At 46.3% G+C, this 14,709-nt stretch overlaps 2 protein-coding genes across 7 annotated transcripts in view; one reads left to right on the plus strand and one right to left on the minus strand.

Annotated features, from left to right (window-relative positions):
- The window catches only part of SYVN1 (synoviolin 1), a 105,950-nt gene that overhangs the window by 55,389 nt on the left and 35,852 nt on the right, over positions 1–14,709 (plus strand). For all 6 annotated transcript variants that reach the window (XM_085863356.1, XM_085863327.1, XM_085863338.1 and 3 more), the window contains 2 exons: positions 7,819–7,983; positions 8,831–8,959. In XM_085863356.1, the coding sequence (XP_085719482.1) occupies positions 7,819–7,983; positions 8,831–8,959 (294 nt within the window). The remainder of the gene's footprint in view (positions 1–7,818; positions 7,984–8,830; positions 8,960–14,709) is intronic.
- Positions 10,402–14,709, minus strand: part of NOP53 (NOP53 ribosome biogenesis factor) — a 91,932-nt gene continuing 87,624 nt past the window's right edge. Inside the window, exon 14 of the mRNA XM_085863300.1 lies at positions 10,402–10,433. Within this exon, the coding sequence (XP_085719426.1) occupies positions 10,417–10,433 (17 nt within the window). The 3' untranslated portion in view covers positions 10,402–10,416. The remainder of the gene's footprint in view (positions 10,434–14,709) is intronic.

Below are 14,709 nucleotides of genomic sequence, written 5' to 3' on the forward strand. Positions count from 1 at the left end.
TGTGGCACTCCAAGCTTGAGCAGAAGCGCATGTCATAAATTGGCGCATGTAGGTATTGTACATTCTTCAGAGTTCGTTATTTCAAGAAATACAACTTTTTTGTATCACATTATTACAAAATCTGCCCCATTAACTTTAGTTTTGATCCACGAACTTTATGCTTTGCCTCACCAATTTTTGGAAGATTTTGAGGTTTTATGACTTCAAACTGATCCCTTTTCGACATAATCACCTAGAACTATCGTACCTGAATACTTCTTGTCATTAAAATAATTATTTCCAATTAAAACAATTATTTGACATGACATTTTACCCCACCAACTTCTTCTAAAATGCTCCACACATGCGTACATGTGAACAAAAATGTAAAAAACGACATGTGGCCATATCTCAAAAACTTGACCTGATTGAACAAAACTAATGTGAGTTTTGGATTCAGCGCATCAGATTCGTCCTAAATCAGCTTAAAAATGCAGACAACAAATTTGTTGTTGACCAGTGTAATTGGTGAGTTGTCAAATGTTACTGCTTCATCTATTGCCGATATTGCTAGACTAGCTCCATTTAGCCTAGCTACAGACGGTAGCAATGACAGTGGTGAGGCCCAGCTATATCCTGTCCTGATTTCGTACTATGACAACAGTGCTGGGATTGTGAAGCAAGGTTTGCTAAGTTTGCCTGCGTGCAAACAAGATTCCACTGGAGAAAACATTTTCAAACTGCTTGATCATGAGTTCAGTGACAGGAAAATTCCGTGGGGAAATTGTGTTTCCTTTTGTGCTGATAATGCCTCTGTCATGGTGGGCAAGCACAAAGGAGTCGCTGCTTATATCCACAAACAAAATCCAGAGTGCAACATCATGGGATGCCCTTGCCATATGATGCACAATACGGCCAAGAAGGCGGCTCAGGCCTTACCCATTGAATTAGATGACTTTCTCATCGATATTTACTACTACTTGGACAAAAGTAGTAAACGCGTCAAAGGAGTGAAAGCACTGCAAGAACTCTGTGATGCCCCGACACAAGATTCTGAAGCATGTCGCAACAAGGTGGCTGTCCCTTGGTCAGTGCCTAGACAGGCTGATTGAACAGTGGGAGCCACTTCGCCTCTTCTTCAAAGAAGAAGTACGAAGAAAAATGCAACCAACTGTAGCCAAGACTCTAACAACGAGCAAGAAGGACGGCACTGTATCTACTGCCAGTACTGGCACTGCAGGATCAAGCACTCGTGGAGCAGCATTCACCACTACCACTGCAGTATCTGCTGCGAAGAAGACAGCAGGGACAGCACCAAAACCAATGCTGAGAGCAGGTAGCATCACCGGCCCTTCATCACGTTCATCTACAAAGTAGATTCCTTCAGAGTCGAGAAAGACTGTGATAGTCCCATCTACAGGCAAAGAAGGACCCAAGTTAAGTTCTGCTTTTGCCAAATCACTTGATAGAAGCTCAGCAAAACCTTCGAATCAGAGGTCTTCTTCCTTGGCTGCACCTACCTCAAGCTCTCTCCTCAAACGTAAAATTGGATCTGGTACTACGAGTCTGACCTCTTCTGCTGGCAGTAAACGCAAGTGTGATCGCCCTGCGGCTAAGTGTACTACGAGTTCTACAACTAAAAGCGCATCTTCCTCAAACACTGTGCAGGAATCTAGAGAAAAACGTGTCAACAGGATGTTCTTGTCTCCACAAACAAAACTCTATTGTTTCTTCCTTCGATATGCTAACAAGCTTTTTGAGAAGGGGAATCTTCTGCTCCAAAGAGACGAACCCTGTATTCATCTCCTGCACGGAGAATTGAATGGTCTTCTGAAAGATATCTTCGTGTGGTTTTTGAAACCATCGGTGTCATCGGTTGCTCTGGTAAATGTACCCTTCTCTGACAGAAATCATCAGAAGAATGATGAGGACCTCATGATTGGGAACGATGCCAAACTGTATATAAGGGAACAAAGGAGTCTCAAGAAATCCACCTTCACTCTGAGTGAGTCAGACATCCAAGGTTTCTTCAGTGCAGTTCGCTCATATTATGTGAAAGCCTGCAATTACATCTTCAAAACCTGGCCGCTAGATGATGAATTAGCCAAGCATGCTCAGGTGCTGGATGTTAAGCTACACCAAGAAGTGGGGTTTGACTGTGTGGAGTTTTTCATCAAGAAATTCCCCTGTCTGTTCAGTGGCGGTGATAGTGACATAGACAGTCTTGAGAGTGAATTCGCTCACTACCAGGCAGACGCCTCCATAGCTACAATTGCTACTGAGACAGTGAGAGTGGATGAGCAGTGGCATCGGATTTCACAGCTCACAGATCCCTGCACTGGTGCCAAGAAGTATCCTAATTTGAGCAAAGTGATGAAGGGAATCTTGGTCATTCCTCATTCGAACGCATCATGTGAGCGGGCACTCAGTCTTGTACGGAAGAATCATACTGAATTTCGTCCCAATTTGAGTGTCAAAACCCTGGAAGCTCTCTTAATTGAAAAACTAGCTCATAACACCCATTGCTACCAGAGAGAATACAGCAAAGACATAATCAGAAGGGCTAAAAGAGCCACACAGCTGTCACTCAGCAAAGCTGCCATGGAAAAAGCAAGCAGCAGTAGTACCAGCCAGTAAGGGAAGAAAAATATTGCTTCTTTTGTGCTTTTTGTTAATCTTTGATTGTCCCCTAACTTACTAATATTAACATACATGTAACATTAAAAAGTGCACAATTTTCCCCTTTTTTTGTTCAAAAAGTGGGAATTCTTAACATGTTAAATGCTCCAAAATAGGGCTCAGAGGGCACTAGAGAGCATCTAGAACCCCAGAGCTTCCAGGGCCCTAAGGCGGGCCCTGGACCCCGCCACAAGGGTCGAGCGCTCCGCGCTCGAGATGTGCGCTTCGCGCACATTATTTGGTGTCGGTTGAAAATCCTCCCTAATTCTGATTTCCAAAAGTTGGCATCTCTGGCATCCAGAAATATAGGTGAACAAAGAAAGTCATCAGTTTCATGTGTGGCATCAATTTAAATGTAATGTAAATATGTTATTTTGGTAAAAAAAATTTTTTAAAACACATTGTCTCGGCTCGTATAAGAACGTATAACAAGGGGAGCAGGAGAGAAGAGGATCGGGAGAGGGAAGCACAAAACAGTGGGGAACAGAGACATTAGGAGATCTGTGGAAGGGAGAGGGATGGGATGGAGTACATAGGGTAAACAAGATGGACACTACAGGGACTTTCAGGAAGGAAAGCAGGGAATTTGAAGGAGTTGGGTTTGGGGTGGATTAACGGGGGTTGTAAAGATCATGGTTTTGGATGAGGGAAGATAAGAGATGGTGGTGAACAGCTGTTTTCAAGACCTAGAGGAAAGAGTGGGATTGAAGAGCGTGTGGGAGTTTGTTCCAAAGGCGGGGGAAAAAAAAGGAATGAAAGGATGAAGGTGAGCAGTGATTCTTGATTTTGGTAGTTTTACCAGAAGGGGGTTGCTGGCAGAGCTTGAGTGCGTGGAAATATGGGGGGGACAGATCGCAGTCAGAGCAGGGGGTGCGAGTCCAGAGAGGAGACTGTAGAAGACAGAAAGACCACCGACCTTCCTGCAGTGAGAGAGTGAGACCCAAAGACTCAGCCTCATCATGGGAGATACCAATGATCACAAATGCCTTGGTTTCCACAGCGTGAAGCCGAGAAAAGTGATAGGCAGGAGTACCATCCCAGAGGGGAGAGCATTACTCCATCAGGCTATGGACAAAGTTTTGTATGTGGTCAGGAGCTCTCGATGGGCCAAGGAAGGACTTTGCACAAGGGAGGATTTCCAGTCGGCGACTGGCTTTGGAGGCCAGATTGGAAATGTATTTTTCCCAGGTAAGATCATGGCAGATCGTGAGACCCAGAAGCTTGAATGATCGGACTTCTTCCAGAGGATTTTTGAGAAAGTAGTTTGGGGGTGGGGGAGGGGGGGTTCCAGACGGTCCTTTCGAAGAGACATAGTAAGAGTGGGAGATTTGTCAGGATTGAAAGACATGTTCCACTTGGTGGACCAGCTTGTGATTATATCCAGATCTGCAGAGAACGAAGAGGCTGTTGCTTGCCGATGTGAGGGATGATGGATGGTACGGCAGGGGGTGGAGTCATCAGCAAAGAGAAAAAGAGGATTTTCCAAAAGGGTCTGAGAAATCATTAATGAACACCAGAAAATTAACGGCCCATAATACTGCCTTGAACTCCAACCTTGACAGGAAGAGGGGATGAGAGAATTCCATTAAGGGCCACACGTTGACTACGACAAGAGAGAAAGTCTGCAAGCCTTGAGTGTTGATTCCTTGGATACCATTGGAAGAGAGTTTGAGTATGGTGGAGTGCCAGACCATATCAAAAACACACGATATGTTTCGGGATATGGCTCTAATCTCATGTCTGGCATTGAGGATCTCCACCCATTGTTGGGAGAGCAGAAGCAGCATATCCAGGGTAGAGTGACCTGGTCTGAAACCAAATTGATGATCGGAAATCAGGCCATTGGAGAAGAGGAAGGATTTGATGTCTGAAGCGATGATGGTTTCCATATTCTTGCTGATGACTGCGAGAAGGCTGATTGGTCTGCAATTGCAGGAATCTGTTTTTGCACCTTTTTATGCAGAGCAGTAATGTTTGCTGATTTCCAAGCAGATGGCAGATGACCATGAGCAAATGAGAGGGTGAATAGAACAGAGTGAGGGTGAGCAAGAGCAGCAGAGCAGGTTTTTAGGACACGTGTGCTGATGCCGTCTGGACTGGTTGCAGAATCATTTGAGGTTTGACAGCAAACTCTCCACCTTATCAGGAGAAAAGGACACAGTGTTCAGGAACAGCTGGGTGTGACTGGGTTACGTGGGCACAGAAAGCGATGGGTTTGGGACACAAGATAAGTTTAGGCATTCAGCCTTTTCCTGGGCAGTGTCAGCAGTGCAGACATTTGAGGTAAGGGAGGGGATTGAGATGGAACATACACCAGAAACAGACTAAACTAGATGCCACCAGGATTTGGAGGAGGGAGGAAGGTTTGAGAGTTCAGACTTAAGATGAGATCGATGTTGTTTCCTGGCTCTCCTGAAGGTGGAACTTTATGAAAGGAACTAGTTTGCTTCCATGAGGCGAAGTTGTTTCATGTTATTTCAGGACAACTGACTGCCTCACCACAAGCTTCAGTGCACCATGGGCAGGAGGAAGGGTATGACAACTGAAGACGAGATGGGATAAATCTGTGAGAGAGAGAGAGAGAGGAGAGGAGAGGAGAGGAGAGATATTTCTTTGAAAGAATTCCCAGGATGAGTTGATGTTGGAGAAAGTAGAGATGGGAGACCAGTTGAGAAGTTTGAGACTGCTTGAAGTCCCTCCCTGCCAGTCGGCCTGAATGAAATGCCAGACTCGACAGTGCTGAGGTGGTTCTCTAATATCAGCGAGAGAGGTGTCTACTTTAACAAGGACGTGGTCAGATGAACCGATTGGAGCAGAGGAAGAGCAGCAGATATTTTCAGGAAAATTTGTCAAAATCAGATCCAGAAGAGATGGAGTACCATTGGTTGAGATCCGGGTTGGGAAGTTGACAGATTGTGTCAGTCCCAATGAGTCGCAAAAGTCTTTTGCTAAAGTACCATGGCAGATGAGGGAGGTACCCACACCCAGCCAACTAGCATGATGACAATTGAAGTCACCACATATGAGGAAGAGAGAGTTCGGATGAGAGGATAGAAGTTGGTCCATGTTTTCAGATAGTGAGATGTAAATGGAGTCATCACTGTTTGGTGGATGGTACAACACATATAAACATGAGGTGGGAGTGGAGGGGAAGCCGTAGCCAGAGGTATTCCTTGGGGTGTGGGGGTAGTGAGGGCAGTGCATGGAGAATGAGGAATTGAGGTTTTGATGAACAGAGCAACTCCTCCACCAGGACTATGCTCAGGTCTGTCATACCGGAGGAGGAAGTAACCAGGGAGAGGTACTCGGGAGTCAGAGCCATCTTGAAAGAGGAAAGTTTTGTTAAGTAGATTATGTCTGGTTTGTCAATGGCAACCTATATGGAAAGATGTCAGGTTTGAGCGAAGGCCCTGGGTGTTTGAGGTCTACACTGTTAAGGAAGAGGGAGGGGTGGAGACTTTGGGTGCAAGTGGGGGGGATGGAAGGGGGATTGGTGGATGAGGGAGGAGAGGTGGGAGGTAGGGAGAGTTGTTGACAGTGTGGGGAATTACAGAAGAGCAAGGGGGAAAGGGCCAGATGAGGAGGAGAAAGGGCTCAGTGGGGAGTAATAAGAGAGGGGGCAGAGGGAATTTGGAGATGAGAGGAGGTGGAGGGATGACATGGAAGAGAGAGTGGGCAGGGGAAGGAGGCAGCTTTGTCAATGTGAGGGGGTCAACTTTGAGAAGGGGGAGTGAGAGGGGAGAGTTGAAGGAGAAAGGTGAGAGGGAAGCTTGGAGGGAGAAGAGTGTGAAGGTTGCTGTGAGAAGGAAGCTTTGAGCGGGAGGGGAGACGACGAGAGCAGGCACGGCCAAGGAGCGGGAGAGGTGGGGAGAGGGGAGGGATGAGACTTGGTAGTGGTATGGTGAATAAGGGAGCAGACAGGGGGAGGTACAAGACTTGAGGGGGAGGTGTGATGAGAGGAAAGAAAGAGCATGTTTGAGATGTTGGGGAGTGTACTGATTGAGAGAGTGAGATACTGTATCTGTAGGGTTAAAATGGAGCCCACAAATGAGAGAACACCACACAGTTTGGGACACCAGAGGAGGAGCTGATACTAAAGCAGAAGGCAATGAAGAGGTGCTGTTAGGATGAGGGGCAAGATGGGAGGGGTAAGGAGAGGGTATAACAGGTGAAGAGTTAGGAGGAGGTAGATTTATGGAGGTGGGGTGAATTGGCACTGAAGTTGGAAAAAAAGGATGATTGATGGAACACGAGCATGCATTGCAAACTATAGATTTTATAAATTAAGTCAGAGATGCGATTAAAGACCTTAGTTGAGGGATGCAATAACGGTGAATTAAAAGAATGGAGAAAAGAAACGTCGTAACAGTTGGACTTTTTAGACACGGTACGAAGGAAAGGTGGAATTGAGTAACAGGAAGAAGAAGAAGAGGGTAGAGAAATCGTGTGGTTATGGTCGGTGCAAGGTGAAAAAGATTAAAATATATATAATTTTAAGATTAAGTAAGGTTCAGTAAAAGAAATCATGAAGGTGTATGGTGAATAAGTAGAAGGAAGATGGGAGATCGGTAAGAGGAAGGAGGAAGAAAGGTCGGTACAGGAAGTCACGTGGTTACGTGGGGTGTAAGGTGAGAAGAGGAAAGGTTTTTTTTGTTGTATTTTTTTTTTACATTTTAAGACATGAAACAGAGGGTATAGTTGGGAGGGATAGAAGGAGGGTGGAGGGAAAAGTGGAGAAAATAAAAACTGATGGTCATAAGGAGAAAATACAAATATACACGATTGTGCATACAGACAGAAAGACGGGTTGGTCTCGGAAACCCGATATGACAAGACTGAGGAAAACTCACCAAATAGCACAAATTTTTAAACAAATGAAATGGTAATGAAAGATCAACAGAAAAGTTCAGTGGAGTCATGGTTGTGTCTGCTCTGAGCCTGGGAGGTCAGCAGTTCAAACCTAACGCACAAAAGACTTTAAAAATGGTACGTGCTGCTTCCTTGCTTGATGTTCAATATGGGCAAATATGTTGGCAACCATTGCACAGGCTTGATTGACCTAATGGCCTTCTCCTATGTTGAAGTTCCTTGTAAGAGAACTCATTATTATAAAGTTATATTAGCTAAAAACGTTTCTTCTTTTTGTTGTCTGCTCGGCAGTTCCCCCTGGTATGGTTCCACCATTCCCTGGACTCTTTCCTCTTTGGCCACCCTGGGTCCCTCAAGCTGGTCCTATGCCCATCCCACCAGCAGCTGATGCCACAAATGCTCAAGTGAATTCTTTTGGGGCTCCTGTGACAGGAACTGCACCAACTCCCCAAGCAGGTAAGTTATCACAGACTGCCTCGACACCTTGATTGCATGAGTTGAGGGAGGAGATGTGTTTGTTACCTCTGCCACTAAAAGTGGATGGAGTTATATTTTCACCCCTGTTTGTTTGTTTGGCTGTGAGCAGGATATCTCAAGAAGTTATGGACATATTCCAACAATTTGGTGGACAGGTTGAGTGTGTGACAAGGGCAAATCGATTTAGAGTTTGGTGAATATCTGGATCTGGATACTAGACTTTTAATAGTGATTCTCCACCTTTGACTGATTGGGCCAAAAAACGATATATAGCACAATATGTCAAAAAGTTGTGGATGGATTTGGATGAAACTTGGTGGACAGGTGGGGTGTGTGACAAGGACAATTTGATTCAATTTTGTTGAAGATTTAGATATGGGAGTTGTTTTTATTATTAAAAAAAAAATTTCAGTGATTCTTCACCATTGAGAGATGGGGCTAAAACAATATATAGCAAGATGAGTTGATATTTCAAAAAGTGGATGATGACAAAACTTGGTGGATGAGTTGGGGACGTGACAAGAACAAGCTGGTTAAATTTTGGTTTAGGTCCGGTTGCAGATCGGGCCTATCAGTGGGATACAAAGTGTAAACTGTTCATCCTGGTGGAGGTATGCACTTTCCTGAGTCCCGTTATAGTTTTCATTGTGTATGTCTGTTATTCCACGTGTTTGTTTTTATTTCTTGATTTTTCTGGCTTTGTCACAATCGGTCAGCATTGTGTTGAATGTTTTAGAGATTAGTAAATATTTGCTTTACTTTTTCTTCATCAACTGTTAAATTTGTGTGAAAAACATGGAGAAATAAACCCCCCCTTTTTTTTCAGGAACAACAGAAGCAGGGACTGCCCCTGCGACGAGAAGCTTCTCATCCGGATTCCCAGAATTCCCAGGTTTCCCACCACATCCGCCGCCACCTTTCCTCATGCCAGGACTGGTTCCTCCACAAATGCTCGGTCAGTGATTGTCTCATGTTTTTGGTTACATGTTGTATATATTCGCATCGTATACATTATTTTGTACTAGCAGAAGCACATGGTAAAAATTGCACGATTTTAAAAAAACAGAGAAAAGGAAGTCTTTTATTCTTGCTCTGGTTGAAAGATCTCAAAAATGGAAGGTTGTATATTTAACAGGAAATATTTTTTTATGGGAGTGATCATAGCAGTGGTCTGTTGCCAATACACCGCCCAGGTTCTGTTTTGCGTCTGATTGAAAAAAAAAATAATTATTTGTTCAGTTTTTAAAATGTACATTAACTCAAAAGTGCTGTTGAGTGTACGAAAATGTTCAACTTGAAAAGTCTTGCGGGTGGTGTATTGCACACTATTCAGCTCCCCCCCCTCCCTGCCACTGCAACTCAACACCACCCCCCAACAAATTGTCCCCCCTCCTCCAAAGTCTCAACCTCCCCCTCCAAACTCGATACCATCTTTGCTCTCTCCTCCCCTCCACCCCACTCCAAACCCCAACTCTGTCCTCCTCCTCCCCTCCTCCTACTTATAAAAGCAAAAGGGCGTTCTTGTGTCGATCATTACATATTTAATATCGTGTCACCACCACAATCACCGAGTTTGAAGTTGCCTTACTTGGAACCTTCTGATCATTATTCGTCAATAAACGACTATCTCAGCATTATGTTGTATTTTGTGTCACTGACAATCTCTCGAAAATGACTCATTTCGGCGATCTCGATTCTTTTGACCCTCGTGGGAGAGATTTTGACACAACACGTGTTAAGTTGGAGGTGACGAAAAGCAGGTTGGTAGGAATCGAAAGCAGGTTTTATTCTTATTTTTATTCACTTCTACCAAATGTGGTGTGTCATTGTTTATCCTCGTCGCCATGTAACGAATCTGGACAACTCGACAGATTACGATCCGTTTATTTTCTTACAAAGTGCACCCACAGCTTTACGACCATGCTGTCACACCGCAATGGTGACACCCTGGAAACGGAAATAAGCCAGCGGTCACCTTCTCAGGGTAAAACGGTGAAAGTTTGCAAGTCCATATATGACACTACATATGTTTATTCACTTCACATAATATGTGAATTACATGTCCATGCACATGTGAAATACAGTTTGTTTATAAAACATGTACTTGTACCCTATTCAGCCTTAACTCGGGCTGAAATATACCAGTGGTCATCATATCCCACCATTAATCAAACAGTTTGAGGGAGTTAAAGCCAACTTGGCCCGTCTGTCCAGCATCAGTATTAATCGGCGTGGACATGACCACATATGCATACATACATACTTACAGTAGTCTGCAAAAGTGTTCACCCCCTGCCATTAATGCCACATTGAGATGAATTACGAATTATGTAGAAACAATTTTTCAAAATGAACTTTTTAAAAATTAATAACTGATGAGATCAAACGAAACATTGTTGTAGATGAAGGAGGTCACATGTCAGGAATACCTGCAAAAAACACGTGTACAAATCAAAAATCACTGGTTGTAAAAGTATTCAGCCCCTTTGGTCAGTACTTGGTGGAAGCACCTTGTGCAGCAATGACTGTCACGAGTTTTTTGGTTGCGGTCGGTCTCTACCAGCTTTACACAGTGAGATGGTGAAATCTTTTCCCATTATTATTCATGTTAAAATTGCTCTAGTTCTGCCAAGTTTGACGGGCATAGTCGATGGACTGCAGTCTTCAAGTCTCGCCATAAATGATCAATTGGGTTCAAGTCAGGACTTTGACTGGGCCACTCAAGAACATTTATTTTCTTCTTATCGAGCCACTCATGTGGCTTTAGCTTTGTGCTTCGGATCATTGTCCTGCTAAAATGTGAATCTCCTTCCCAGTTTCATTTTCATGGCTGACTCAAGCAGGTTGTCATCAAGGATTCTCCTCTACTGCACCGTCCATTGCCCCTTCTGTCCTGATTCGCTTGCCAGTCCCTTGTCAGAAAAGCTTGCCAGAAAAGCATCCCCATAATATGATGCTGCCACCACTATGCTTGACAGTAGGGATGGTGTTGACTGGATGATGTGCGGTGTTGGACGTGCGCCAAACGTCATGCTTTGAATTTTGACCAAAAAGTTCAATTTTTGTCTCGTCTGACCAGAAAACTTTTCTCCACAAACCTGCAGTATCATTAGGATGCTTTTTTTTTTACAAACTCCATATGAGCTTTTAGATGTGTCTTTTTCAGTAATGGCTTCTTTCTTGCTTCCTGCCCATAGAAGCCATTTTTGTGAAGGGAATGAGACATTGTTGATTAATGAACACTGACCCCCATCTTGAACATGGAGCCCAGCAGATCTTTCAAAGTCATTGTTGGATTTACAGTGACATCCCAAACCATTTTCCTGCTTGACCGGCTGCTGAGTTTAGATGGGTGACCTGATCTGGGTAGAGTCTGGGTGGTATGATGTCTTCCACTTCTTAATGATGCATTTCTCTGAACTAAACGGGAAAATGAGTGACTGAAATGCCCCCCTTTGATGACTGAAAAGGTTGGTTGTTTTCATTAAATGGTCTGAGTACTGTTATACTGTAATAGTATGCTCTAATATAGTCGTACGCATTTGATGAGAACTTTTGAGAACGTTGGTTTTACTGGAAAGGGTGGATAGATGACTTTTGAGGACTTGGGGTTGACAGGGTTTATGATAATCAGTCACTGAGTTTGATGAGTGACCCCACCCACCCACATCCCATCCCAAAGAAAAAACCCTCCACCTCCATATCTACCAAAATGTGTTGACTCATTTGGTAGTAGACTTGGTAAAGGAAGGGATGCCAAGCTTTATTGTACTACCAGCAAATACAGCCCATAATTTCGCTGACGGTAATATTGAGGGAGAGAGAGGAGAGAGAGGCCGGAAGGGGGAGAGACGGGGAGAGGCCTCACCAAACATTGCCATACACTGTGGGAAGTAGGGGTGTGAGGAGGGGGTGAGACAGAGACGGAGACAGACAGAGACAAAAAAAAAAGAGAAAGGGGAGGGAGGAGGTGGGGTTAGCAAAGAGAATGATATTGTTGCGAATTCGCGCCTGCCGGCGTGCGGACGGCCGTTTCACTCGAATCGCGACCGCGTCGCCCACCGGACAGACAATTCGGTCGTGACCCTCCGGGAACTATCGCCCGGAGCCAGTCACGGGTGGGCCTTTCGACCTCACCACAATCATGCCAATCGGGCACCCGCGTAGGATAGGTTTGTTCGCCAAACTCGACCTACCTAAGTACCCACGCGGATGGTAAACCGGGCGATCGTACCTCGCCGCAGGTCGACTCCAGACACGAACCGCTTAAGCGGTCCGTTCCGTGCTACAGTGATAACCGAGCGGTGTTATCGTCGGCCTCGACGGTTCCGATTAATTACCGGGCGTATTAAGCCCACTACCTTTACGTGAAGCAGGATGGAGGGTCAATAAAGAAAAGACGAAGCGAAACGGGAAAACAGTTCACACAAAGCACATTTATTTCCCGGCACACGGAAAGCACACATATACAGCCAAACAGTCAAAATGCACATATAGCAACCAAAACAAAAGCAACAACGACGCAGTTACTACCGACAACGCGCACACACGGCAACACTTATACAGTTCTACTTTACAGACGGCGCCAACACACATTTACTCAAAAGCAAAGGAAAGAAGCGCACCCTCATAGACAAGGGGGCAGACAGGCCTGTAGGCCAATTGTCCGCGAGACTGGGGGGGGGGGTCCTACCCGCATCCTCATGACGCGTTAGCGGGTGAGCCGCAGATGTGGCCGCGTGGCTGTGCCCCGACTCCATGCTCCTTGGCGGGTTTCGTTGGCACGACGTTTGGAGTGGGGTGGGAACGGGGCCCCCTTTTTTTGCACTATCTCAGCGCAGAGGAAAGGGGGAATTGTTGATGCCCTGCGGGAGGAGAATGGCTGGCTGGCTTGGGTCCGCGACGAGCGATCCCACACCGCGACCTCGTCGCCGACCGCTGTGCTTCTCGCCTCGGACCCGAGCTCCTTTGCCTCTTCCCGCAACTCTTCTCAGCCGACTCCAGAACCCAACTCGAAGACACACCGATCACTTCGCCACCCGACTCGACTGACTCTCCACCCGACTCGACTGACTTCATTCTCCTTGTGCTCGCCTTCTTATAGGCCGGCATGAGCAGTTAATATGCAAATATCCGGATCAGGATGACCTCGGGGGCGGAGCCACGCTCGCCCATTGGTCGGAGGAAAGGGGGCGTGAATCTCCCCTGATCCTAGAATTTGCAGAAATAGATTTCACACAGATGCGCCTGGAGGCGGGGCCAAGCCGCTCCGCGCTTGCTAATTGGACGAAGGGGAAGTGGGTGTGTAGCGTTCTTGATCCGAATTCTCTCTCGGAAAGGCCGCTATTTGCGCTCTCGGCTCGGTGCGTTTGGCACCAATCGCCGAACGGGCCCGAGACAGCCCGACGCTCAGTGTTCACAGGTGGTGCGGGAATGGCCGTAGAAGGAGAGAGATGAAGGTGATGGAGGGTTTTCGGTGGTGGTTTGATGGTTATGGTGCCGTTTGGGAATGGCGGTGATGCGATGATGTGGGATTGAGTTAAGGTAAAGGTCGTTGCTGTTGGCGCTGTTGTTGTCCGAGGGTTGGAGCGTGGTGGCAGTTGGTGACTATGGCTGGTGTGGTGGTTGTTGTGTGATGGCGGTTGACACGTGGTTGGTTCAAAATAAAGATAGAACAGAAAAACTGGCGATCTCAAAGCATCGCAGCCCAGATGAATCACATAAATTCCCTCTATACAATGGGTTTGGGGCTACCTACACATGTACTAAGAGATATCTCACCTACGGGCCCTGAATGGTGGTTTGCGAATTTCCACAGCCGTAACACTAACCCCTCCCCTTTTTACAGACTCGTCCTGAGTCGTCAAATTCTCGTGTGCCATCATGTGTCGTTCTCCCCTAGTACGTTTTACCTTCGGATCCCTGAGTGCAACATTCATGGTATTCGTGTCCCCAAAATAAATAACCTGAGGGCTGAGTGACTAACTAAACAAACCCACTCATACGGACGACTTAAATAAAATTGCTGGCGCTAGACATACATGCCGGGGGCGCACTCATATTTACAGTACAACTTAACCTTAGCTTACAAATTTTACACAAAACCATGGCCCAGGATCAATGGACTCTGCAAAGAGAAAAGCAGTTATCAGGGAGCCAGGCTGCTCGCATGCAGTCTCTGGCTCATGCAATGCAGGTGGCAGGGAACGTGGCCGGCTGCTCACACGCAGTCCTAGGCCTCCCCCTTTTAAATGGGCGCAGCGAACAATGGCGCATGGGCTGCGCAAATGCAGTCTCCTTGTGTGGCTGCCTACAGGGCAGTCCCTGCAGCACGCGCGATGATCTGACGCAGCAAACAACGTTGCACGGGCCGCCGATGCGGCTGCCGACAGGGCAGTCCCTGCAGTACGCGCGACGATCTGACGCAGCAAACAACGTTGCACGGGCCGCCAATGCGGTCCCGTGATGCGGCTGCCTACAGGGCAGTCCCTGCAGCTTGCAAACTGTTGCGACGATCCTGGCGCACATGGCAATGAACAAGGGGGGCAAAGCAAAATTGAACGGGGGCAAAAAGTAGATGAGGGCAGTGGGCATGGCATGGCAAAGGCAGCGGGCAACCACAGCCTGCAGAACAAGGCCGTTGCAGGCAAACACAGCCGGCAGACGATCCGACCGGCACAGGCCTTGCAGAAAACAGCTGCAAAC

Source organism: Eptatretus burgeri, chromosome 2 (genome assembly GCF_056783735.1).
Source record: "Eptatretus burgeri isolate ZD-2024b chromosome 2, Ebu_testis_v1, whole genome shotgun sequence".
In the NCBI taxonomy this organism is placed as follows: Eukaryota; Metazoa; Chordata; class Myxini; order Myxiniformes; family Myxinidae; genus Eptatretus; species Eptatretus burgeri.